General features: G+C 38.7%; 1 protein-coding gene across 5 annotated transcripts; it reads left to right on the forward strand.

Moving 5' to 3' along the window:
• Nucleotides 1-3785: 3785 nt before the first annotated feature.
• Nucleotides 3786-26435, forward strand: LOC116797392 (desmocollin-2-like). 5 transcript variants are annotated; one of them, XM_032708863.1, is made up of 16 exons: nt 3786-4148; nt 6598-6682; nt 9248-9450; nt 9924-10049; nt 11258-11413; nt 12295-12439; nt 13144-13310; nt 14648-14782; nt 16134-16319; nt 16908-17167; nt 17378-17520; nt 17749-17964; nt 18196-18429; nt 21098-21219; nt 22278-22514; nt 23288-26435. In XM_032708863.1, exons 1-16 carry the CDS (start codon nt 4110-4112, stop codon nt 23483-23485), a joined length of 2652 nt encoding a protein of 883 aa, XP_032564754.1. In that variant the 5' UTR covers nt 3786-4109; the 3' UTR covers nt 23486-26435. The 5 variants fall into 5 exon arrangements, with proteins under 5 accessions (XP_032564754.1, XP_032564762.1, XP_032564773.1 ...); XM_032708871.1 differs by having other exon boundaries at nt 9930-10049; XM_032708882.1 differs by lacking the exon at nt 23288-26435 and adding an exon at nt 23157-23202.
• The last annotated feature ends 1124 nt before the right edge of the window (nt 26436-27559 follow it).

The following is a 27559-nucleotide window of genomic DNA, read 5'->3' on the forward strand; positions in this document are numbered from 1 at the left end:
CTACATTGCTTCATGTGTTGTGAGGGACTGAGCACAGACAGGAAAGTACTCTGAACTACCTAAGGAAGCAGTAAGGACTGGTTTGCCCTTCTACCTCAATAGTTTGCTGTTGCAGCAGTAGAAAATAGGTGATTTTTACAGAAAAAGATTAGAAATCATAAATTATTGAATGATTCTTCCTATCAATATAGATATATAAGATATACAGGTTCCAACTATAAGCATTTTAGAATTTTCTGAACCAAAGTTGGAACTGCTTTTAATATCCACAGTCTAATTATTCTGATATTTAGATTATGAGAAACAGTAAGCAGTCCTTCCCAGCTCATCTTCTCTGTATTGTTACCAGTTGTGTAACCATACCCCTTCTTTTTCCCAAGCTCAAGAATCCTGCTCAACTTAGTCCTCATAACTACAGTCTTCTCTTGTTGCTTTTTTTTGTACATGTCCTTACAGAAAATATAAAAAATTAAACATGAAGAAGTTTATGTTGTTTCTTTCAAAATAATTACTGCTGGTTTATTTCCCTTTGATTGACATTGGTCAATGAGCTCAAGATATTTGCAGAGAACTATCCCAAATGTATTCTCACTGAGGCAGCAGCCAGGTTAGAGCCTGAAATTCTTTAATTAACTTTAGTTAATCTTTCCATTGTTATATTAATTTAAAATTTCAGCTATCGATTCCTCACCTGCTCACTCAATATGGTAAAATTCTTGTGTAACTTTGGGTAGTTAGCCTTAGTTCATGGGCTGTCATGAACATGAATTCTTCATTGTTACTGTGTTACTATTAATCTCCTTCCCCACATCTTTATGAATAGATGGTCAGGTTCCAGCTGTCAACCTCTCCTACAACACAACTTCCACAATTCTTCTTTTCCCCATTTAAAACTGCCTATGATCACAGCAAAACCTCTCCTTCTATTGCAATTTTAATTGAGGATTTTTTTTTTTTGGTGATAGGCTTCATCAAACGTTTGGAATTTTCCTGCACTGACTGAATAGGTGAAACTTACCAATATGCTTACTGAGTCCACCATTACACTATGGTTGACTTTTAAGATATAACTTCCCTCTACAAAAGCCATGCTAACTCTTCTCCAATATTTCATATGTATTCATGTGGTCACTACCATTTAATAATCCCATATACCAAGTGGGCTCTGAGATAATCAAATTACAGGTAAGGTTTTTTCTTGTTAGATTTTTTTTTCCCCAAGACTATCATGCATATCAATGCTATAAAAGCTTTACTTAAAACTGTTGGAGGATTCATTCTGCAATTATGTGACTCTGTTGTGGAAATTTGTAGGGTCTCTGTGCCCAAAGCAGCACGACAAAAGAAATGCTTTTCCCCCTTACATTCTTATTGCTTGGCTCTAGACCTAACAATGCACTCATGGAAACTTCAAATATAAGCATATCCATGCACGCCAATGGTCAAAAGCACGGGAAGGGAAGAAAGCTAATTTAGATCTCTAGCCATGAGAGGTTCCTCACGATCAAACAAAAGCCTTGAAATCTGTCTGTAAGCTCATGGATACACAGCATATAGGGCAGGGATTTACTGCAGTTACACAACATAACTCTTCCGATGGGCAGGCCAGCCCATTTTCAAATACCTCTCTGCTGTACAAATGCTTCCTGGTGATGAAGAAGGTGTGAATGACTCTAAAAAGTGCTGCGACGAAAGGGCATTTACTCACTCACGTGGAATTTCCAAATGGATTTTTGAACAGCAGAGCAACTTTGATGCAACTGACATTAAGGAAGGCTCAAGACTTTCTGGGAGAACATCTTGGTAGCACAGGAGTACGCAAGAGACAAACCATGTTGTGTCAGAGGCAATGGCCTATCCAGCCCAGTGTGCTTTCTCCAGCTGTGTCTGTAAGCCAACAACCAGGAAAAGTAAGAAAGAATAAGGCTGCCAGCTGACACTTACAACAGCCTTGGGCTGAGGGTACCATGATCCCATCTTGTTACTATTCCTGCCAGTATTTGCCCTGTCTCCCCGTGAACTCCTGCAGGCTTCTTGCAACCACAGCAGCAGCATTACATTCAGTGTAGGGGTCCAATGTGTTACTGCAAATACTGATCGGCATGTAGGAGGAGGAAAACACGAGTGGTACGAAGCCAGGCCAGACTTTTAAGATTGTTAATTAGGGCTTTGAAAGAGACAGTCTGGGTCAACCCACTCTAGGCATCTATTCTGACAGATGTGGGTTTGTCCCACACTGACACTAAATAAAGAATTAAAAAGCTTAAAAATGAAGTTTTTACCACAAGGTTAGTATTATGGCTTATTAGGTTTGGATGGAAATTATTGCAGGTCCAGACAATTCATTCCTTTTCTATGTCCACAATTGCTTGAATGGAACATAACGAATTAAAATAGTTAGAAATTAGGCCCTGTGCTTCCCACCAGGCTGCAAACCCCACTATGGCAAAGTGAAGGCTCTGGTGCAGCTGCAGGGGACTGTAGGGTCTTACTGTGTGCTTATATGAACATCTGAAGTGGGACATGCCAGGTGAAGGTAACTGACAGCCGGGGATGTGGAGCTGCTTCTTAAGACAAATTGGGCTTTACCAGTTATAACAAAAAAATAAAGCATGACTGCCCTTTTTCCTCTGGTCCCACTGAGTCTGTGTGATGGAATTCGGTGCAATGTTATTATGTTTATGGTGCAACCATCAACAGAGCCAGCCTACGACACCAACATGCCGTGGGGTTCTGCAGCACATAGTTGTGAATGTTATCGCAGGTCATCGTAGGTTACCACAGGTTATCACAGTGGACCCAGAATGCACTCGTGTGTAACCAGTCAATTGGACGCACACCTCTATGGATTGCCCACATGACTAGAATGGGGGCATGGCCGTGTTTTTAGGCATTCTAGCATTCTTATGCCCACACAAATGTGCACATGTCCCATTACAACCGCCCCGTGGTTTCACCTCTCCCTTTCTTGCCACCTACAATCACTACTACTGGTGACCTCCACCAGTGAATGTCTCACACTTTCAGATGCAACAAGTCACTGATCACCCTCATTTACATGAAATTGTAAGAAAAAAATAGGACTTTTGGGAATTTTTGCTTCTTATTTGTGCATTTCAGTGTAAACATAAGTAAACAAATATTGCAATGTAGCTACCAATCCACTTGATCTTCTTTTTGAAGTGCTTTGTGACTGGCTGATAAAAAAAGCTACAATTCGGTAATAGTTGTTTCTGAAGCAGAGCGTGGAACAAAAGCTAGAAACATTACACCTTGCTTCAGGCTGAAGGGTCTTTGAGTGCAGGCTGTTCCCATGGGAAGCCCAACTTCTGTGTGTGCAACCTGCTTCTCTGCGCTTGTTATTGTTACTTCGGCCTTGATTCACCTGAGTCACTCCGAAACATAGGAGCCACAGGTGAGGACCCACGGCCTCAATCGGACCAGCACAACCGTGCCGAGAAGAAGAAATTCCGCTGAAAAGCCGAAACTTTGCTCGCCGTCACCACCCGGCAGTGCCTGCGACATGGCGGCCGCAGGCTGGAGCCGTCCCGGCGGGACGGGACCCGCCCGCGCGGAACCTACGCCCCGCGGGGCGCGGCCTGGCAGGGAGGGGAAAGGAAAAGAGAAGGGAAGAGAGAAGAGAAGGTAAGGTAGAAGGGAGGGGCGGGTGCCGCGCCCAGGAGCGGCACGCTGGGGCTGGGGGCAGAGCTTCCCCGGGCGCGGTCCCGCTCCGCTGTGCGCGCAGCCAGCGCCGTGGCGGGGCGGGGTGGCGTGGGGAGGAGAGGGGAGGGGAGAGACAGCGCCTGGCCGCGGAGGTGGGCGGCGGGCGGGCGGGGTGTCCCAGCGCCGAGTCCGGGACGGGCATTACCCAAAAGGCGGAAAAAAAAAAACCCGAAGGAGTAATTAAAGTCGCCGCTGCCGCGCGCGGTCCCACCCTCCCCACCGGCCGGCTCCTCTGGCAGACGGGAGGGGACAGCAGAGACGGGCTGCCGCGGAGACACGCCGCCACCTCCGCCTCCACCTCCTCCGGCTCTTCGCACTCGCTCCCTCGCCCGCCGTGGCAACACCGACGGCGGCGGATCCCCCTTTCCCGCGCAGCCCCGCGCACCATGGCCCCCGCAGCCCCCCGCCTCGTCCTCGGCCTCCTGGTGAGTGAGGGAGAGGAGGTACTGGGTGGGTGGGCGCCGGGGGGAGCGTAGCGCTCCGGCCGCTCGGTCACCTGGCCGCGCCGCCGCGCCTTCCCTCCGCGCTGTGACTGCTCCACTGCGGGTGAGCAGCGCCAGGACGGACTTCTGAGCTGGTGGTCTCTGCCGGGCTCTTTATTCCAAACCAGCTTTCCCCTCGGCGCGGTCCTTGCCGGGGTCCCGGAGCAGCGCGGAGGCTGCGCGGCCCCGGGGCGCACCTCGGGGGTCTTCGGCGCAGGGAGGAAACCGGCGGGTTGCGGCGTTCGCTTTGGGACAGGTCGGGTCGGGTGGCTTTTGGACCGTGAGGTTACGTGACGGGCACACGCTCGGGTCGCTGCGGCTGGTTATTCATAGAAAAAATTAAACCGCGGTTCGTTTTATTTAGATGTCCCCCCTCTGCCTCTCCCCACCCGGTTGTCCTTTTTCCATGGGAAGGATTGTGCCACGGTGGGGAGCGTGTTGAGCTCCTCGGGAAGAATTAGCTGTGCGTCGAACAATTTCAGCGATTTCCTTTGCCTTCAGTTTATTGTATTTGTGCATAATTACCAGCTCCGGAAAGGCCATTGCCGGGGAAAGCCGGGGAGCTCTCTCGCTCATTTTCTTTTTTTTTTTTTTTTTTTTTAACCTACAGTGGATGAGTAAAAGTGATTTTTCTTTTGTTTCTTACCCCCTTTCCTCCCCATTATCATTCTGTTCACAAAAAGTGGGCAGGTAATCATTTGAGCTTGTGAAAGAAAAATACTCGGTAGTGTTGAAGCACTGAATTTATTAATTTTATATTAATTACGTATGTATATTTTAATGAAAGTGTTACTATTCCAGACACTATGCATGCCTGCCTTTGCAAGGATATTAATAGCAAAACCCGAAGAAATGCAAACAACTTTACTCATATATTTAATTAAAAAAAAAGAAAGAAAAAAATTAAATTCTTCTGTTAAGCAGAAAAAAAAACCACCCAAAGAAAAAAATCCTGAGTTGTCTTCTTTGTGTAAAGGACATCACAGCTTCTTTTTACCTGATGTTTCCTTATGTCTTTATGTCCGTGAATAACTACCACTTACTTTTGTTTAACTTCTCAATAGTTCTTTGTGCTGACATCAGACTGAGCTTGGCATTACTATTTCAAAATTAGATGTCAGTGATTCTTAAAATATTTTAGAACAGAGTAATAAGATATGATTTCAATAACTTAAAAATTCATGTAGTGTTGCTCAGGAGAGAGTGTTTTATTAAGTACCTATTACTAAGGAAAGTGCCTACTAATACATAAGCAGAGATGTTTATTTGTATATACACATATTTTTATATCTGCATATATACATATCTATAAGGAACTGTATGAAGAGCTCTTAGGGTGCAGACACAGCATATATTGTTTTTAGCTGATCACACTTTTTCTAAAGGTTCCTAATGTCTTAAAGTGTTTAAAGTATTTTTATTCAAATGTTTTCTTCATAAGCATCACAATTAATTTTCAACTTCTTTATACCTTTAATCCCAAAGGAATGTGCAAAATAAAAATTGTTTTTCTTTTTTACTAGACTTTCATCCTGAAAGAATAAATGCACAAAAAAGGGTGGATAGATGTATTTACATTTCTCTATGTCTTTGTTTAATTGACTATGTGATTTTTGGATTACAATTTTAAACATAGAGATAGAAACTAGGCAAAACATTCACACATATGATCTGAGATCAGGACTCACTTGCTCTGTGCTGAGGAAAATCTTTGTACTTCTGTGTGATTCTTTTTAGAAAAAGGTCTGGTTATCTACTACTCATTTGAATTTTGAGGAGGACCCCATTTTGTAACTGGTTATATGGGAGTGGTCTGCTGTAATACTTGACGTTTTATGTCATATCTAATTGCTGAAGCTAGATTTAATTAGTTTGTTGAGAATGTACTTTGAAGATGCAAAGTGATATGTAAGTGCAAGTGTCGTCATGTGGTTTTAATAAGATGCTTGTCCCTTTAATGTTCAGCATCACCAGAGTTCTACCAAACTGAGTGTTGATGGATTAAACCTTAATACTTAGAGACCTTGGATCTAAAATGGCCAGGAATACTGTTGGAGGGAGTGTATGGGGAAGCTGTATTTTATCTTTCCTCTACTAAAGGTGAAACTTTCTAGTTAAAAGGAACTCTTGATGTTAATGTCGGTACTGCAGTGATTTCAGAAAAAAACCTGAACGCAAACCATGGACAAATCCAGGAGCAGTAGTCAGACCTTGTTTCCAGTTTGAAACTTTATATGCTGTGCTGCACAGTACCCAATTTTTTTAGCAAGGAGTGCTTTCTATGCTGTTTGACTTGCTTGTCTTAACAAAGTCAGCTTTAGTGTCTAGTTATTATTCAAAATATCACGTAATTATGTGGGTTTTTTTCCTGATTTCTTAATTTGTTTTCTAGGTACTGAGTTTGTGCTGTGAAGCTTGCAAGAAAGTAATTTTTCATGTTCCTTCTGAACTAGAGGCTGACACATTAGTTGGCAGAGGTGAGAAACTGTGAGATGCCCATCTTAACAACACAACATTGCACCTTTGCTGGAGATGCTATGAACAGTGGAGGAGACTTTTTTAATGGAATGAATGGATGACTGGACAGCCAGTTAAACAGCTGGATCAGCCTTTTTATGAAGGATACGCCCTGTGTTTGTTATGGATTTGAACACTGGCTCTGTGCATCCACTTGACTTTTGCGTAAACAGCTATTGTTAGGTTACGGTATTTATCCTAAAACTAGAATGCCAGAGTTTAATGTTTTGAAAATGTGGAGTCTAAGGCTTAGTATTCAAATAAGTGGCTTGGTATTTCAAGGTGCACCCCTCACCCACAGTCATATGAAGAAGATAGTAAGTCATTTGTACAATGGAAAAGATAAAAAAAGAAGACAAAACACACATAACCAGGCACCAAGAAGCTGTTGCTCTGTGAAACGTGGATGTGACTGCTCAGCAGTGCTGGAGCATTCAGGGCATACAAGGGGATGTGTTGCAGAGGTGTCCTGCATCGTATCTGGCTGAAGAATGCTTCTGTCTTGATTTAGAGCAGTGTACAGGTGACTGAGAGGAATAGGAGAGACCAGAAAACACCCCACTCTTTTTTTCTTTTTTCAGACCAGTCTTTGAAAGGCAACTTTAAAAGGTGTGGCATAGGAACTGCTACAGGGTTCTGTTGTGCCTGAGACTGAGTTTGAGGATTCAAAGGTGCCCTTTATGAGTCCTACCACAACAGAGGAATATGCTGCAACTCTGCAATCTTAATCCACATTCCTACAGAAGGATAATATATAAATAATAAGTGGATTGGTAGTTCATTACAATGCAAGTGCTCAGAAAATCTAGCTGTATAGTGGAAATTCATTGGCCTTATTTTTAAATTTTAAAATGAAGACACTTGCTATAGCTGTGTGAATTCTTATAGACTTCAATATTTCTCTGTGTAAATAAACTTGGATTTATATAAAAATAAAACTTCATGTTATTGTACTGCTTTGAAATAAATTACATAACGTTCAACTTAAACTTTTTTTCACCCAAACATTTAACAAAACCATTATAGCTCAAATGACATTACTTAAGCATTTATTGAGAAATATTTTGCATTTATACAAGGACTATATCTTGACAGCGAAATCAGTCAGGATTTTCCTGGTTGTTGTAAGGTTTGATACTTTTAACTTAGATCAGAGGCTTTAAAAAAAAAAATGCCACAAAGCTATAGCTAACTGAACATAGGGTTGACTCATAACCATCAGAAACAAAATCTTCAGTCTGATATTTTTGAAAATGCAGTGCTGTAATATGCAGCAGTATGAAACACATTTAAGTAAGGCAGTGCTATTCTTTTCAATACTGCATTTTCACTGTACAGGTGAAAAAGGACAGGAGTCACTGCTACAGTACCATAGAAAGTGTAGCAAATATTTATTTAAACAGATAAAAATCAAACTTAAGAGAAAGAAGAAATGATATCGTATTTAAAATTATGCTTCACATCTGTCCTTGCAGTTTTGAAAGAGAAATGGAATATAGTTTACTGAAAATATCATCTGCATATATGGGATGAAATTCTGAATCTACTTTGGGAATTTTGCAGTCAGCCTTGATAGAGTAATGTCCCACCCGCTATGATAACATTGAAGAAGTATTGAAAAGTTCTGATTTGAAGAACATGGCACTGAAATCTCTTGTACTCAGCAAGGATCATTTGTCTGGAGTTTGGGTCTCTGGCTTCCATCTTTTTCAAGGTGCCAAATCATTCTTGCTTAGTGCTGTGGTCCTATTGCAATTCATTGGAAGTATCCTGATTTTTCTCCAGCTGTAATGCTGAATTACTTGCTGGTAAACCAAGTTTATTGAAGCATGGAAGAATTTATTTTAGCCACAAGTGATAGCAAATGCAGTGAAAAATATCTGGGAAGTATGCTAAAATTACCTGGTACTTTCTATAAACGTGGGATTCTATCACATACATATTAAAAAATTGCTAATAGTTTGTTCTAGAGTTAGTCTTTATCTCTCCCATCTGTCTGCCTCATAATTTAAAGGCCTTCGTCCTCCCAAGACTATTAAATCACACAGTACCAGTCAGTGCTTTCCTCCTGAGGGCAAAACTTCCAAGATGGAACATCTCCATTGGGTATTTGCATTAATTAATCGTCTTCACTGATATTGTAGGGCATGGAGCACAAGGCAACTGTAATAGCTACTGATCAATAATGGACATGTCTACAATGTTTTTTGCATTTAAATATATTAATTCATCTCCGATGCTTCAGTACTTTTACCAATGTAATAGTGTTTTGTTGAGAGATATCCATAATGCACCGATGTTTTTTAGGAGCCACTTGTGAATACAAGGGTGGAAATTAATGTAAACTGGGTCAAATCTGAGTGCATACGTGGGTTCTAGAATCTGTATTTGTGGTGCTTAAATACTGAATGAACAAATACTTGAAGACTTTGTCAGTAAGTGTAATTTTTAGTTGGGGCATGTTTTGTTGTTTTATGAGGATGTTATTTTTTTTGTGTTTGAGTTGTTGTCTATTTTTCTTGTAGTTGATTTGAAAGAATGCCTTCAGTCTGCAGAGTTTATCAGTACCACTGATGGGAACTTCAAGATTCTAGAGGATGGTTCTGTGTACACAACATCTGCTTTTTCTTTGTCTGCTGAGAAAAAAACTTTTACCATATTACTTAAAGACATTCAAGAACAAGTTGAAAAGAAAATACATGTTAGCTTAGTGGAAGAAGAAAAGAAGGTGAGCTTCTGATTTCAAGATACCTTACTTATTTGAAATTCTGTTTCACAGAGTACAGCTTCATGCTGGGTAACTGTAGTTGACTTTTGGAATTCAGATAATAGGGCAAAATACTGGTACAGAGTGTAATTTTATTTAGCAGATGTTGATTACTGGGTTTCTTAAGTCAGCAGATTGCCTTTCTCAAAGGGGAGATACTAGCAAGTAGCTTAACCAGGAATGTCAAGAATCTTAAAAGCCATGTTTGAGGAAGTAAAACAGATTTTATTCATGCAAAGTATTACAGCAAATGAAAAAACTTGGAATACTATCATAGGTATAATCAGAAATTAAGACCTTGAAAAAAAAAAGGATCAGTAGGAGGACTGCAAGGGGGGGGGGAAGGAAGATGGAGACACAAGACGGCAGTTAAACAAAAATATACACAGTTAAGAATAAATGGATATATTCTTATCTGTCTTTTTATCTCCTAGACCCAGACACAGAAGACCAGGCATGCTAGAGATACAGTTCTCAAGCGAACCAAAAGAAGGTGGGGCCCTATTCCATCCGTTATGATAGAGAACTCACTGGGACCTTTTCCTCTACAAATTCAGCAGGTACATTTTATACAACCCCCAATTTTATGTCCCAAGCTAGTTTTTTATGTGACTTTGATGATGAAGAAGAAAATGAGCTGTCTTGTGTTCCCTACTGACGTTCCTGCTGTTACTCCTCTGTCTTGTTCTGTCCTGTTCATTGTATATCTCCCAGTCTTGTAGCTGAGATAACTTGTTATCATAGTTGTTGGAGTGAACTGGAATTGTGCAGGAGTTGAAAAAAAGGAGAGCAGCATACTATCAAAGACAGCTCTTTTGTCCTGGAAATCAGTGAAGTGTATAATTACAAAAAAAACCACCAACAAACAACCCTCCACTAAACGTTGCCCAGAAAGAGGTTTCGTAAACACAGACTGGGGTAAATTTTACCTGCATGTCTTCATCCTTTCTGGAGCTTGAGGTGTATGCCTTCAGCCTTGAAGACTGAATATGGCCTGTGTTATTCGGAACAGTACTTACTAGAAGAAAACAAGTAGGCGTGAAAGAGAAATGAAAGAACTGAAGTTATCATAGATCTATCTAGCCTTCTCTAGATTACAGAGTGGCTGGGAGCAGATGTGTAGAGACAAGTGTAATAACAGAGTCTGTGCAGAGCAATCATTCTTCTAATCTTACCTTCCTAACTTCTGGCATCCAGTAGGTAAGGAAAGTATTTTTGTAGAAGAGTATTTATAAATAGATAACTAATGTTACCTCCTTAGTGCTTGTAATGTGATGCAGAGAAGCTGTCTGAATTGGCATATGTCTGGACTGTACTCTAGGTCGTCTTCCTTCCTTCTCTCCTTCCTCTGCTTCTTCCACTTTTTCTTCTCTAGTTGCAAACTAGCTCATTCTCAGTGAATGCAATAAAAGTACAGTCTCTTGATCAGGACAAGGATGTGCCTCGTATATGCAGTATTCTAGAGAGATTAGATTTCAAATTTTTTTTTTTTTGCATACTGTCATTTCTTTAATTGTTTGATAGTTCTAAACATTTATGAGTTTCATGAATTAACTCCCCTTCTCATGTACACACATTATAAAGGAAGGCAGTTACACGGCAGGCTGTTCTCCTAATCTGTGAAATTTAAGCTGCTACGGAAGTAAATCAAGTTTGGTGGGGTTTTTTTGAAGAATTCCTGTTTGTGCTAAACGTGATAATGAAAAGGGGGAGATGTATTAAAATGATCCTGCTCTTTTTCCTTGGGCTTAAAAACATCTTCTTATAGGTCCAGTCAGACACAGCTCAGAACTACACAATTTATTATTCTGCAAGTGGACCAGGAATTGATCAAGATCCAAAGGGTTTATTTTACATAGAAAGAGAAACTGGAAATATCTTTGCTACTCGTGCAGTAGACCGGGAACAATATCCAAGCTTTCAGGTACAGGCCTAAGTTGTGTAAATATGATTACTTTTTTTTTTTTTCTTTCTGTCATGCATTTATTTGACAGCTGGGTTACAGGGGAAGCTAGCAGCAGACAAGATGTGGAATCAGCTCTTTGTTCTGAGTAATATCCTTGGTGTTGAAGAGATGAAATCAGTGACCAAAATAGCTGGTCATCGGGACCTTGAGAATAGTTTTGCTTTTCACTGCTTAGTCTAATTACAGCATAAAGGTAGTGGGCTATTTGGTTTACATCACTTTTAGGAAGAGTTTTTAAGGGGAGGTTGAAAAGGTCTACAGAAAACCAAAATAATTATAAACAATAGACAGCTGTGGTTTTTTGATTCTCTCTCAAGCTGTTCAGTTCTGATATTTTGTTAACAAGGTACACTGCTCTCTCTACTGGCTGAGAAGTGTAAGAAGGCATTAGTAGAAACACCTTCTAGTTAGGTAATTTTGCTGCATTTTATTGGATTATATTATAGTGGGCAAATTGCTGTCATTCTTGGTTTTGCTTTAAATAGCAATATTTGTGTATAAATTCTGGTAACACTGAGATTGCCTCATAAACACCTGGAAAAAAATGTGTTCAAGAGATTTGGAAAAAGTCTTTGATAGAGTTGTGGGGGGATGTCAGGAAGAAAGTGATTCAAATACTTGTAGTGTGAGGAATGGAAAGGGGGAAGATTGGAAGCATTTAAAGGTTTTGTGTTGCTGTCACCTTAAGATATCTGTCACTTTCCCTTCCATGTGTCTGAAGAGCCTGGTCTTGAAAAGGGTATGCTGTTCACGTTGTATTTTATTTTATTGGCTCCTTCATTGAAGTAAAAGTGTAATAATACTGCCTGTTGCTTAAGCACTGAATTTACATCCTCCAGATCATTTGCTTTGCAACCACTCCAGATGGTTATTCACCAGAGGTACCACTTGTGCATACAATCAGGATAGAAGATGATAATGATAATGCTCCATATTTTACACAAGATCTGTTTGAGTTTTGTGTCCCTGAAAACTCCAAGCCTGGTAAGAATTGGTTTAAATCTGTGAACACACTTACCACTACTTAGCCTTTTAATGAATTTCAATGAGATTTCCTGAGGAGTATTTTGTTACAGCAGAGACTGAATTTGCAAAGAGCAGCTCAAGATTTCTTAATTATTAGAAATTCCAAAATGTCACCTCCGTCATAGTGAAAAATATTGTTAAAAGAAATTTTTAAAAACTGAGGTGATTCAGTGTTTTGAAATGGTGTAAGAATTTCAGAACATTATTATTTTTATTTTATACAAAAAATCTGTTTCCCTGAAAAGTTTTTAGAAGTTTCCTAAATAACTAAAAAAACGGTATTCTAAGGTGTAAAATGCCTTTGGTTAAGCTTGCAGCATTTGTCCAAGCTAATGAACCTTTTCAGCTGTTTTAGAGATACTCACTGTCAAAAACACTAACTGAAATGTAAACTTGCAGTGTTTCTTTGGATTGTTCTTTCTGACAGCTGCAATAATCACAACTTTGTCTAAGAAGGCAAAAAAACACCCAGAGGGTTAAATTAGATAATTTTACACTATTACTGTTTTTTTACTGCTATTTACTATGTTTTAAATATTATTTTAATTTATAGCTAAATGACTAAGTAGCTATTTTCATGTGTTTAAAACAAAAATACCTGTTTAAATAGTTTTTTTATTATATGCAGATTTTTCTGGAACTAAAAATTCTTGTGTTTACAGGTGTTGTTGTTGGACAGGTGACTGCAGAGGACAGAGATGAGCCTTATACTCTGCATACTACATTGAAATACCGCATTGTGTCACAAAATCCACCAATTACTCCAGCATTTTCTTTACATGGTGACACCGGTGTCATTTCTGTATTGCTGCCGCAGCTGGACAGAGAGGTGATCTTTCTTGAAGCCTCTTTCATGACTTATCTACTGCACAGAGATAGCTTCATAACCCCTCTCTGCTCTGCCCTTGTGAGACCCCACCTGGAGTACTGCATCCAGCTCTGGGGTCCTCAGCACAGGAAGGACATGGACCTGTTAGAGCAGATCCAGAGGAGGGCCATGGAGATGGCTGGAGAGCTGGAGCAGCTCTTCTAAGAAGACAGGCCTGGGGAAGAGAAAACTCTGGGGAGACCTCATTGCAGCCTTTTATTACTTAAAGGGGGGCTTATGAGAAAGGAGAGTGACTTTTTGCATGAGCAGACAGTGATGGGACAAGGGGAAATGGTTTTAAACTAAAATTTGCACTTGCAGGTACAGTGCTCAACTTTTTTAGCAAGAGAAAAATGCAGTGATCAGAAGCATCACTGTGACTACTAAAGAAGCTGTCACAGTGACTACTTGAGGGAAGGAAGGGAGGATTGAAAAATTAGTCCACTCCATATCTTTTAAAGATAAACTTATGAAATTGAACAGGGGATTTCTTTCCTGCACCAGAGAAGATGAATGGTGCTTCCAGGCATTCAGAACTGGAGTTACTGTCTTGATTTACAAACTCCCTCATTTTGTGCCTCATCTGTCTTACTGTGTTGTGTCCTGTCCCCTGCTCCTCTGCCTGCACCATTTCCCCTCCCTGGTCCCCTTTTCCGTGGTTGTTCAGGTATTAGTAAGGCTAAAAAAAGCTTTCTGCTACTGACTTGTTGACTCAAGTCAGTGATTTAAGTGAGCTGCTTATCATAGAGCCCCTTGGAACTGATAAGGACACTGACTCCTTCAATGCCAGACCTTGCCAAATGGCAGGCATTGCCTTATCATGTATAGCACAAACAGAGGCTCGATTGCAGCACTGGTTTTGTTCATCCTTAGTGAAACAAGGGGCATACATTGAAACGCTTTGCCTCCTGGCAACCTAAGGGAGTACTCTGTTGCTTCAAAGGAGAGACATAAATAGCAGGTGAAGGTGCCTCATCTGTATTTTCCAAAACTTCAGGTTTTGGGAAATAATGGTGACATTGTGAGAAGCTTTATTTGATACAGGATATATCCTGCATGTTGCCCACAGATACTGAACACAGTGCTGCTTAGCCACCGAAAAGTATTTTACTGCTTTTCCTTTTGGAACTATATGGTAGAAAGCCCCGAAACTAATTGCCTCATTTTGTTGGGGAGTGCTGAATTAAGAGCAGAGTTGTGGAGCAGGGGTGAAATATTTAGTTCTACTCTTGTATGTAACTATGCGATTAAAAAAGTGAGCATGTCAAACTTCTGTATGCTTTTCTTCTTCTTTTCAGCTCGTTCCCAGTTACACTTTGTTAGTTGAAGTGAGAGATATGGCAGGTCAGCCTTTTGGTTTGTGCACTACAGGAACAGTGGTGGTAAAAATCGAAGATACAAATGACAATGCACCATCCTTTAAACAGATACAAGTAAGTGCATAAATGAATTGTCAGTATAATGATTAAAAAAAAAAAAAAGGACTCTTTTCATCCTCTTTCTAATTTCCTGATGGACTGTCCTTCAGATGAAGCCTAATGCCCTAAGACAGTTAATGCCAATATAGATATTTGAGAATCCCCTGTTGGTTGTTGTGCTGTTTGGTAATTAGACCTATTGGTATATGAGTGGTTTTGAGTCATTTACCTCCTGCATATTGGGAGAAAGCAGATGTGACTCTTTCATTCACTTCTCCTGCAGTGCATAGTTTTAGAAATCCCATAATTTAACCATTTTTTTGTGGGGGAAAAACAGATTCATTCCTAAGCATTGTCATGATTGCATTAACATTTGACCAGCTTTTGGCTACTTCTGTGTTGCAAATGAAAATGCACTTGTCAGTGAAGTAGATGCAAGGATTTTCACTGAGATTCCTGTGATTTTCCAACATATTTTTTTCTTCTACAGAAGTATTTAAGCCACTTCTTGTTCACTAATAGCTATAACTCAGCCTTATGGCTTTGCTTATTCCTGACATCTGTATGATTTAGGACAGAGAGTATGTCTCAAAAACCATGTACATAGCTTAAATACCACAGGAGATTTTGTAATATGAAATTTATGAAAAATAATTCATTATTCCTGAGGAATACATGTACTTTACCTTTTGCCTTCACTACTGTAGAATATCATCGGTAATATTAATTGAGAATTTCTCTTATTTGCTCTTCTTGACCTTGTAGAGAATAACAAAGCTCTTTAAAAAGATAAAAAAATAAGAAAAGCCCTTTTATCCATTGCCATCTAAGTAGAGAAGATGTATTTCATCCTTCTTGGCTTTTCTTCAAGTTCTTGTGGTTAGTTTGAAGATAAATATAAATATATATATATATGTATATATATATATATGTATGTGTGTGTGTATGTGTATATATATATTTATATATATATATATTTAATTTACCCAATGCTCTTTCTAATTCTCAGCTTGATCATGTTGTATGTAAATTAGAATCTATAGCTTGTGTAACTGAGGGGAACTGTGCTAATTTACCTTTCCTGGAAGAAGAATTCTAGAATAAATTATGTCAATGACAGTTTGAGTGTATGAAGAAGCTGAGATTTCAACCGTGCTAGCAGGAAAGGGTTACTGTTTGACCTAGGGTGTAAGGGAGGAGTGGGGAAGATACAATAATGCATGAAAACAAAACAAATCATTACAGCACTTTGGTAAATTGACCCCTTGGGTTTAAAATAGTGTTATTTAAATATGGTGTTCTTCAGTCCTCCATTGTGGAACAGTATTCTCTGATTTAAATTATTTTTTTTTTTTGATATTCCAAGTATGAAACACGAGTGGAGGAAAACAGAGTGAGTGTAGAAATACTGAGAGTCTCTGTTGTTGATCTTGATGAACCTGGTTCGCCTGGCTCGGGAGCAGTGTATGAAATTATAAGAGGAAATGACGATCAGGCCTTTGAAATTACAACAGACAAAAACACTAACGAAGGAATACTATGTGTTGTCAAGGTAAGTAAAAGCTAGAGGGAAAATTTGTGTTTCTTCAGGTTTTACTTTTAATAATATAGGAATAATTTTTATTCAAATGTCTGTAACTGTAAGGTTTATCAGAATTCTGAGCTGAACACTCTTCTAGAGCAGATTACACACTGCATTTGAGGCTTGTGTATGGTACATAACCTGCAAAGTTCACCTTCCAGACTACTCCTCAATTTTGTGTGCTCAGAATCCAAGGAATTCCCTCTGGTTTGTTATTTCAGAAGAGCTTGGTGCTTTTGCCTTGTTCCACAGTTGTTGTTTAGACTTAGGGATGCAATTTGAGGAATGCTTCCTGGCTGGTTTTTTTAACAGAGACAGGAGAGTGGCTAAGGAGGGGAAGGTTGAGCACCTTCTCCAGTCTTGTTCTCTCTTGGAGTTGAATTAAACTTATTAAGTCAGCATAAAACTCTACAGATTTTATTTTGCAGTGTAATGACTTCTGGTTTGCTTTTCTGGGATGTGGTACAGTTTTATCTATTTAATAATTCAGCAGTGAAAGCAATACCAAGTTCTGTATTTGTTTGAAGGAAAAAAAACAACACCCCACCTTTGTTACAGGGACTGGACTATGAAAGTGCCAAGCAAAGGGTCCTTGTGATTGGAGTCAACAATGAGGCACCCTATCTGCTGGCACCACATTCACAACAACTTTCCCAGAGCACCTGCTCTGTTACAGTGCACGTCCTGGATGTGGATGAGGGACCAGTGTTTAAACCATGTCTGTTGCGCTTAGATGTTAAAGAATGCGAAGATATTGGGACAGCTATTGGGAGATATGTAGCAGAAGATCCAGAAACTGGAAATAGCGAAGGCATAAGGTATGAAACAACTTTACTTACTAGTTTTTTTGGAGTACAGCATGGGTGGGATACGGGAAAGGGGAAAAAGTTGTTGGTGCTGTATATATGTGTGTGCACCTGCACACCTGTGAGAGGGTATATGAATACATGTATCTAAATATTTATGTCTGTACATATGCGTGTGTATGTATGTTTGGGATCTTTAACAAGACAAATTATTCTTGACAGATACCGGATACCACCTGGACAATGTAATTGGATCAACATAGATGACAAATCGGGTGAAGTCAGAACTGTTAAAGTCTTGGACCGAGACATAGGAGAAATGAGACGAGGCCAATGCAATATCACAGTCCTTGCAATAGACAGAAGTGAGTACTAAATATCTGCAACAGAATATGGATATTTGGGAGCTGTTGATTTATCTGCATGCAGCCGAGCAAAGAGAAGCAGCCAAGAGAGAGCCCTCTCTCTGGTTAAATCAACAGTTGCTTTCCACCTTACTTCTAAACTTACATATTACAGTTGATGATATTTCATTGTGAAAGTTTGGACTAGAAATTAAACTAGTGCTGAAACTAGTTATTTTTGTCTCACAGATGGTAAAACAGGCACTGGAACAATTCAGGTTTGCATCGTGCCTGGGAACAAGAATTTCCCACGGATCGCTCAAACAGACTATATAATGTGCAGAGACAGAGAACCAATCTGCCTTACTGCACAGGATGATGATGAGCATCCTTACAGCACACCCTTTGTGTATCGCATAACTGACCGTAACTTGGCTTCTATGTGGAAGATAAATCTACAAAACGGTATGTTAAGACTTGTTCTCCTCATTTAGCTGTAGATTAAAAAGTGCTGAAAGTATAAATCCTTCCCCAATGTAGTTTTTTTGTCAACACGTTTAATCTAGCTTTAAACTAATGCGGATCTGGTAGCAGTATAGCTGCAACAGAAGGGAAGATTGTGGTTATGGTCATATTTGTGACAACTGAGTTGCAGGTATTGTTGACACTAGATCTGCTTTTGTCATTTTTTTACAGATAATTGTGCATATCTTTCACCAAAGGGTGATATTCCATTTGGAATTTATGATATTCCTGTAAGTGTGATGGATAACGGAGGAAAGGTAGGAGAGTCCACTGTCAGAGTTAACTTCTGTGATTGTGTTACTCCAACCGAATGCGATGGCAGGAGCCGTCAACTTTCTGGTGGAAATGTTACTCTTGGTCTCTGGGCCATCCTTGCAATGATCTTAGGATCGCTGTTATTGCTGCGTAAGTACACTTTTTTTTTTAAACACAGAATGCAAACCACTTAATTTTTAAAATCAGCTGAGAGAAACTGATTCAAATTTAATTAAAACATTTTTTATTTTGACAATTGTATAGCTCTCATCACTGATTTAATGTACCTGCTCTATTTGTGTCGGTATCACAGGCTTCTTGCTCTCATCTTGTGGTGTAGTTACTCTGTGGCTTTTTGTTTATTCATTTAAGTATATTTTGTGTAAGATGTTCTGTATGTTCATGCTATTGAGGCCAAAAAACCTGCATTCAGCACTTGAACCAAAAGAGGGTGGTATTATAGTGCTTATCAGGTCAAGCAAAGTTTGTGAGTTCTAGAAACATACCTGTTTCTAGAAATGCTGAAATCAATTTCCTAGAGCATTTTGTGATCTTTCTTGTGTTGTGAATTAAAACATGGAGTATCTGAGACATTGGATTTCACAAAGGATTTTGCAAGAGCCCGTATTATCATAGAATCATAGAATATGCTGAGTTGGAAGGGACCCATCAGGATCATTGAGACCCTATATAGGACACTCCAAGAATTCCCATATTCCTGAGAGTGTAGTCCAAATGCTTCTTGTACTCGACAGGCTTGGTGTTGTGACCACTTCCTTGAGAAGCCTGTTCCAGTGCTTAACCACCCTTTGTGTGAAAAACGTTTTCCTGATATCCAGCCTAAACCTTCCCTGATTCAGCTTCATGTGGTTTTCTCAAGTCCTGTCACTGGTCATGAGATTGAAAAGATCTTTACCTGCCCCTCCAATTCCCCTCACAAGGAGGCTGTAGACTGGGATGAGGTCTCCCCTCAGTCTCCTCCAGGCTGAACAGACCAAATGACCTCAGTCTCTCCTAATACGGCTTCCCCTCAAGGCCCTTCACTGTCTTTGTTGCCCTCCTTTGGACACTCTCTAATAGCTTTGTATCTTTTTTACATTGTGGTGCCCCAAACTGCACACAATATTCAAGGTGAGGCTGCACCAGTGCAGAGCAGAGCAGGACAATCCCCTCCCTTGACTAGCTGATGATGCTTTGCCTGATGCCCCCCAGGACAGGATTGGCCCTCTTGGCTGCCAGGGCACTGCTGACTCATATTCAACTTGCCATCGACCAGGATCCCCAGGTCACTTTCTGTGGCACTGCTTTCCAGCCTCTCATTGCCCAGTCTGTATGAACGTGCAGGGTTACACCGTCCCACATGCAGAAATGTTGAAGGACAGGTTGAATACTTCCAAAGCAGACTAAAACCTTAAATATATGTTATGCTACTGGAGTTGCCCAAAACCTAAAAGATTCTGAGAAGGGTAATATTGCTGTTAACCAGTGAGATAGTGACAGTGATATGCACAAGCAAAACCAGATAATTTTTTTTTACCAGAATCAGATATAACATCCTTTAAAATCACAGAGGACATGTTACAGTAACTAGTATTTCAGAGTTTGCATTGGTTTGGTTTTTTTTTTTCCTTACCTCTTTCTTCTCTGTGCTTTTCTGGTAGTAATTAAACTGTCCCGATCCTGTTGAATCTCAGCAAGCTGTTCTTACTCAGGTAGATAGAAGACTGGGACCTGGATATGTTGTGAAAGCTAGACAGATCAATGTTTTATCTCAACAGGGCAGGTACCCAAATTTGTGATATAGCCCAAAGGTAGAATTTTCAGATGTGGGAGCTCTCAGTAGAGGAACTGTGTGAAATGTCAACTACCTTTCTGTCATTGCCTCTTGACTGCATCCCTTTTAAATGGATCCTTTATTTTGTTGGCTAGGTTTTACCCTGTGTATTCTCTACTCAGTGCTGTCATGGATGTCTTCTTCCCATCTGTCAGCATCAGGAAGCAAACTGCCAGAATCACTGGTGCAGATCTTGCTGACAGCTGATGCTTCAGAAGCTAAATTAGCTTGAAAGTGGCTCTTGGCCAGTTTTCACAGAAATTTTTGTTTTCAGACATCAGATTGCTCAGTGGGCAGTTAGGCAGAACTGTTCTGTTCCTTTGGGCTTCTTTATTTTTAAGCTAACAATTTGAAAAGTGAAGAAAAAAGAGTGGTTCTCTGCATGAAAGGTATTAGTTGTACATGATTCTTTTATGCAGAGTCATTTCTGGGTGAGTCTTCATGACAACAAAAAGTAGTATTATAGGAGGAATAAAATGAAAGCAAGGAATTAAATAAGATTGTTCTGTAACATAATGCTGGAAGCCCTCCAGGGTTCTGCTGACCTTTTGTGTGAAACAGAAGTTTCTGGTATCGAGACCTTTAGCTTGCATATTAGTTCCTTATGATATAATTTGACATCTACATATTCACAGATGAAAAATGTCTTACGTACAACCTTGTTGTAGGCATAAGACATGATTTTTCACCTGGATTTGTCTAAAGTTTTTGTTACTGTGAAATTGTGAAGTCACAATGCTTTCATAAAGGATACTTGCATTTCTTTTAGGAAACTAAGGTGTGTTTTAGAAGAACGAAATAGTTCAACAAGGCAGTGAAAACTCCATATACTTTTTGAAAAAAATGTGTATATATACATCTTTGTGTATGGGCATTTTTGGAAATTAACTATTTTTTAAATAATTAATGCATTTAAAATTCACTATGCAATGTAAGTAGATACCATAATGAGGTAAAGTTAATAGTATTATTTCCTTTCCACAGTAATCCTGATCACAATTTGTGGCTGCTGTGGCCGTGGAGTAATGCACAGGCAGGTGACTGATGATTGTGCCAATCACAATTTAATCATTTCAAACACAGAAGCTCCAGGTGAAGAAGTGATGGTAAGTTGTCTGTTTGCTTCAATGTGGAAGCTTGTAATTAAGATGTCCGAAGCATTGCAATTTAGGAGCAGGACCATCTGCAAGTGAGTGATTTGGTAAAGGAATTAAGCAGTCAATGTAGGGATTATTAAATGCGCATTGTCGTTTAAAAAGAATTTGAAAATGCTTACTTTGGGCAGACTTGGTAGTACTATACATTTAAACATACCTTGTAGTTGTTAGCCCGACTAGTTGTAATTCTTCCAGATTTTAAGTGTTTGGTTGGAAGTTTCAGGTGAACCTTTTAACTACTTCAGTTACTTTCCACTATGAGATTAGATGGAAACTTGCTGTTTTGCTTATGTTGAATAGTGTTTATGGCAAAACATGATTGTTTTTCCTTGGAGAAGGATTTTTAAATTTAGAAGGTAGCTGCTGTAAATTGCAGGTACAATTTCTGACCTTCCCCTGAAAAATGACCCCAGATACAGTTGATTTCATGAACTGTCCATGTTCATGAAATTTTTTTCTTACTTTTTGGCATTTTAGTCTGCCATGAACATCGTTTAGTCAAGGATTGTGTTCATACACAAGAATTTAGCTCTTCAGACTCTTCCTCTTTTCTGTTGTTTCCCATCTCCTGACATTGTCCTCCTTAAGAAAAGCAGATAAGTTTAAAAACAGTAGTTTACTTCATGTCGAAACCCAAGAAACCCTTAGAGTGACAAGTGTCAAATTTCCTGTTGCCTTTGAAGCATAATGTAGTGCCATTATAAGCTAGTATATGGATTATAGCACATTTCACTGGGATTAAAACTCAGTTTTTGGATCTCATATCATATTTAAATGCAGATTTTCCCTCTTCTCCCTTGTCATTGTATCCTTTCCAAAGACGATTTACTGACCTTTTTATGCTAAGTACTAAGGATAGCCTTTTATTCAAAATATCACAGTGCAGAGATGGAGACTTCTTAATTTTCAGTTTTGACTGGTTTTGATTGCTGTTTTGTCTTTTGAATTGAAAAAAAAGGAAGAAAATGTATCCCCACTATTGCCTTTTTTTTTTTTTTTTTGGTTAGGATCACAATATAATTCCTCTACAAAATACATGTGATCAAGGAGGGTATGGAGTGAAAACAGGAGATCAGCAAACATTTGAAGTGGTAAAAGGAAGAGGGCATACCTTGGAATCAGTCAAGGGAGCTGGACACCAGACTTTGGGATCAGTTAAAGAAGGAGGAGGACAGACTATGATGGACACATGTAGATACTCCTACTCAGAATGGCATAATTTCACACATCCTCGTTTAGGCGAAGTAAGTAGTCTGAAACTGATTTATTTTTTGAAGTGTAGGTTATGGTCAATATATACAGACTTTTCAAGGAAGAGATGTAATTGTTCTAGAAAGGTGGCTTTCTGGTTTTGGTTTCATTTAATTTTTCCTCTCCTTTGCTCATCTGTATCCCCTTTGGAATACCACCCTTTCAAGAAGTCATCCTTCACATATTTCAGACATCACTGTAAAATACTTTCTTTTCTTGGCTTAAACTATAGGCAGTGTGCTATTTTTCATTTTGAATATTTAATAATTTAGAATAATTACTGAAGCTTTTGTGAGTTTTCCTGGGAATGTGTTTGCTTTTATTCTAACTGCTTGCTTTATACTACTTTAAACCTCATGCTTACCTTAGCAATGGAGCAGGAATGAATGTACAACATTAGAAATGCAGTCATTCTATGCCTTGGAGATCAAAAAACTCTTCACTACTTGCCTAACTAGTTATGTGTAAATCAGTTGTTTAATTTTGAGTGGATTTTAGTGGCTTGACAGGTTATTTAAACAGGTTCTTCCTCTTTTATTGTACATACATGACTAGTAGAAATTATTTCTTTATTAAATACTTATATTTTGTAGTCTTAATGATATAGACCAATCATGTGCATTTTTTGTATGTAGGAATCCATTAGAGGACACACTCTGATTAAAAATTAATCAATGAAAGGTAAATCAAAAAGAAATTATTTTTATGCAATATGTTTAGGATAACAATTTAAGAAAATAATAAGATATGTTCTCTTCCTATCCAGAAGGTGCACCTATGCAGACAGGATGAAGAACAGAAGCATTCTGAAGATTATCTCCTTTCATATAACTATGAAGGAAAAGGATCCTTGGCTGGCTCTGTAGGCTGCTGCAGTGATCAGCATGAGGAAGAGGCACTTGACTTCTTAGATCAGTTGGAACCCAAGTTTAGGACATTAGCAGAAACGTGCATAAAAAGATAAATGTGCCTTTCACAGTGCTGAAAAAAACCTGTAAATAAGTGGCTGTCGTACTTTTGTGATATTAGGTATTTTTGAATTGATGGGGGAAGAGGTTTATAAAAATTTATGTAGGCTGGTGAGAGTGTAAGTAACTCTTGCTTTAAATTTACATTTTCTTATACTGGACACATTCCATCGAAATAAGAGACTCAAAATATTTTGTCTTTAGGTTAATATAGTAATGCTACTTCCTACTTAGATTACATTTTGCATTCTTTGTGATTACTTAAAATGCAAAACTTGGTGTTCTTTTAATTAATTGTTCAGCTTCAAAGTTTTACTATATTTGGCTTTGGAGAAGGAAAGCTTTTTAACTCACTGTTTCTTTGTTTTCTTTTAATTTTATAGAAATGAAACAAGAACTTTGTTGGTGGATATCAAATTCCTTGTTAATTTTTAATTTATATGAACTGAGATACAAAATATTTTTTCATTTTGGACATAAGAATACTCATGAATATATTAGAAAACTTTACATTTTGGTTGAAAATTAAATATATATATATTGTATATATGTAAAATAATATTCAAAAATATATTTTTCTCCTAATGGGTTACCACCCATCAAACTCGCTATCCTAAGGGATTTATGGCATCACCACATAGGGTATCAGCATTGTATGCAAGTATGTATTTTTCTTTTAGAGAAATAAAAGATTAAAAAAAAATCACAAAATAGAGGTAACTATCATATTTCAAATGAATGCAAGACAAATCTCATGTTTACTTCACCTGAGTTTGTACCTCAGTTTCTTGTGAGTTTTGATGTAGTATCATTGCAGAAATGATGACCATTGCCGAGAGTTCTGTCCAGTGTAGCTACAACTACCTTTCCATTTGCCCTGTTATGGACTTCATTAACTGTTTCTTTTTGTAAGTAGAACCTGACAGAAGATGCAGCTCAAATGGATTGAGCATATTATCCATTAATAATGTGTTTTAAAATATCTTTTTGTTGAGATGCAAAATTACACTGGGATAAACTGTCTGTTTTGAGTGTAATATGTGGTAGTTGTAGAGGTGAGCATTTACAAACATCTCTGGCAGAAATCATCTGAATCCCATTTCTTATTTTACTAGATTAAGCATACATATACACTATATATATATATATATATATATATTCACACAGACACACACACAAAAGTCTGAAGTACCTTTGGCAGATGACAGTAGTGGGACCTGAATGCTGTCATAAGCAGCAGGTGGAATTTCACCTCTGCTTCCTAGATTTTAAATGTTTCTTTTTTTTTTTTTTTTTTTAATATTTGCACTCCTGGTTAAGTAATTTGTCCTTTGCACTCTGGGAATTCTCTTGTGCCTTAAAAGAACATCTCGGTGCCTATGAGAAACTTGTGCAATTACTTATTTCTGTTGCTCTAATTCTGCTTTTAGGATTTGCTCTGTAAACATATGCCTTAGGGATATTTTTAAATATTTACTATAGCTAATGATCTGTAAAAGGAATAATTACTAACAGCCAAGAGTCATGATGCTCTAAATCTCAGTTGCTGCTGACTTCCAGTGGTTGCAGTTCATTCCACACAAATTATGGTCAGTGAAAACCCATAATAATATAAAAACTTACCAGTGTTATAAAATAGTACTTTCAAAACCTTATGTTTCACACTGTAAATGGGCTTCACTGTATTTCTGGTAAGAACTGGCTGTGGTTAAGAACTTCGTAGACCAATGCTCAGTGTATTTTAGTGCGTCATTTGAAAGTGGTAATGAATTCATCCTGAACTAGGTACACTGCCAGTGACAAGAGTGACAGTCATCAGCAGCATAATACTAGATGAAAACCATAGTGTTATGAACTTACTTTATTCAGAGAATGTGTGCTAACACTACTCTTCTGAACACTGTTCTTCTTTATCACTAACATAAACAATTTTTTCTGTACGTGGACAGTCAGATCTGTGACTGATGTAAGTCAAGATTGCTCTGCTGATGCCAGTGAAGCTATGCTGACTTTATGCCGGGTGAAGATCTGTCCCCTGGTGATTATCTTGCTGCTTTATGTCCTGCATCTTTATGTTTAGTTATTGGCTATACACTTTTTAAGGTCTCCCCCTTCCTCTCTTAATGTTTGCTGGTGTTTTTGTTTGTTTGTTTTTTTAAATTATATAAAAATCCTATGGTTCAGAAGGACCTAGGAGAAATAACAGACTGCACTCTTTTGAAAATTACTTGGAGGGTGGTACAGAGGAGCCTCTGGGAGTATGGTTTCTTTCCTCATGAAATATAATAGTAATACTGTGCTAAAAGAACAGACCAAATTTTTATGAGCTGAAATTGAATTGGCATTGGCTGTTTTAAGTGGATGGTTGCTAACTTACCACCCTGGAATTAAAATAATAAATTATTTAAATCAGAGTAATGTTTTTCTAATCTAATTTGCCTTAAAAATGTTTTTGTTCTTTTTTACATTTCAACAAACATAGATAATTAGTTACTTTAATTTTTGTCCATTTTTAATCAAAGTAGAAATCTGAAATCACTTCTACTTGTTTGGCTCTTTGAAAAATTAAAGTTCTGAATTGAACCAGCTATTTCTGTAAAATGAAGAGTAGAAACAAAATGCTTTAAAAAATGAATTGTAGAATGTTATTTTCATTGTATCTTCTAAATATGTGAATGGGAACTTCGTATAAAGCATTAAAGTTTACAGATACCAAGTACCAAATAACATTTGTGTAAAGCTTACAAATGGAATATGTTAAAATGTATAATTCACTTGTTGTTACTGTCTTGAACCGCCTTAAAAATTGTGATTTCTTCTCTTCAACTAGGTAATTTGCAAACTACCTAGCAGTGTCAAAATTATCTTAACATCATATTTTTAGGTATATTTTGTACAACAGTGAGTAATAAATTTTTTTCAAAATAAAAGGATCTTCTACAAAAACTGTTCATTTCTTGTACATGAACCAGTTTATGAAGATAAGCATGCCTATTTTTGAAGAGGATTGGATTTATAAATTTTAATTGTAGTGGTTTTGTGACATTATACTGCTGTAATACTAGTAGTACTTGTCCTTGCAGCAGGAGCAGTGGTGGGTTCTAGCTGGAGTTTTATTACACAAGCTGGTCAGCTGTCTGTGTCTTTACTAGTGCTTCCAAAATGTTCGCAGAACAATCAACAGATTCAAGATCTTAAAAGTATAAAGCATTATTCTCTCATCTCACCGATAAATTGTAAAAAACACGCAGCTCCTATTTTCAAAACCTTCATAAGGAAAACCAATGGCAACAAATAACACAAATTTTCACGTTTGGCACATAAAGCTGCAGAAAATCAGTATTGTAGGGACTATGATCAGGGGACCAGTGGAATATCAGGTTTGGCTTCAATATCTGGCTTCAAGGAAAGAGGGAAATTCACAATTTGCTGAGGTTGGAAGGAATCTCTGAAGGTCCAGGGTGGGTCCAACCCCCCTCCTCAAGCATGGCTGCTTACAGCTGTTTGTCCTGGAATATGTGGATTTGGAGTATTTCCAAGGATAGAGACTCTACAACTTCTCTGGGAAACCTGTTCCAGTCCTCAGTCACTTTCAAAGTAAAAATGTGTTTCCTGGTCTTCAGATGGTACCTCCTGTGTTCTGGGCATCCCTGAGAAGAGCCTGGCATGCACCTTCCGTTCAGGTATTTATATACATTAATAAGATCTCCCCTGAATCTTCTCCAAGGTGAACAGTTCACATGCTTCAGCCATTCCTCATAGGAGAGGTGCTCCAGTCCTTTCATTGTTTTGTGGCCCTTCATTGGACAGTCTCCAGTATGTCCATGTCTCTTGTATTGAGGAGCCCAGAACTGGACATAGCAGTCCAGGTGTGGCCTCACCAGTGCTGATTAACAGGGAAGGAACACTTCCTTCAGCCAGGTGACAGGACTCCACATGCAGCCCAGGATGTCATTGGTCTCTTGTGGCAAAGGCACATTGTTGACTCATGCTCAACATAGTGTCCACCAGGACCCTCATGTCCTATTCTGCCAAGCTGTGCTTTCGAGCAGCCACACTGCTGCTTATGC

The sequence above is a fragment of the Chiroxiphia lanceolata genome, chromosome 1 (assembly GCF_009829145.1).
Source record: "Chiroxiphia lanceolata isolate bChiLan1 chromosome 1, bChiLan1.pri, whole genome shotgun sequence".
Classification (NCBI taxonomy): Eukaryota; Metazoa; Chordata; class Aves; order Passeriformes; family Pipridae; genus Chiroxiphia; species Chiroxiphia lanceolata.

What these genes read in the sequence shown, in the direction of transcription:
- LOC116797392 (XM_032708863.1), top strand. Translation starts at nt 4,110, where the DNA reads ATGGCCCCCGCAGCCCCCCGCCTCGTCCTCGGCCTCCTG. An exon ending in TAGTGGAAGAAGAAAAGAAG is followed by an intron (nt 9,451 to 9,923) that starts GTGAGCTTCTGA and finishes TTTATCTCCTAG; the next exon opens with ACCCAGACACAGAAGACCAG. An exon ending in CACATCCTCGTTTAGGCGAA is followed by an intron (nt 22,515 to 23,287) that starts GTAAGTAGTCTG and finishes CTTCCTATCCAG; the next exon opens with AAGGTGCACCTATGCAGACA.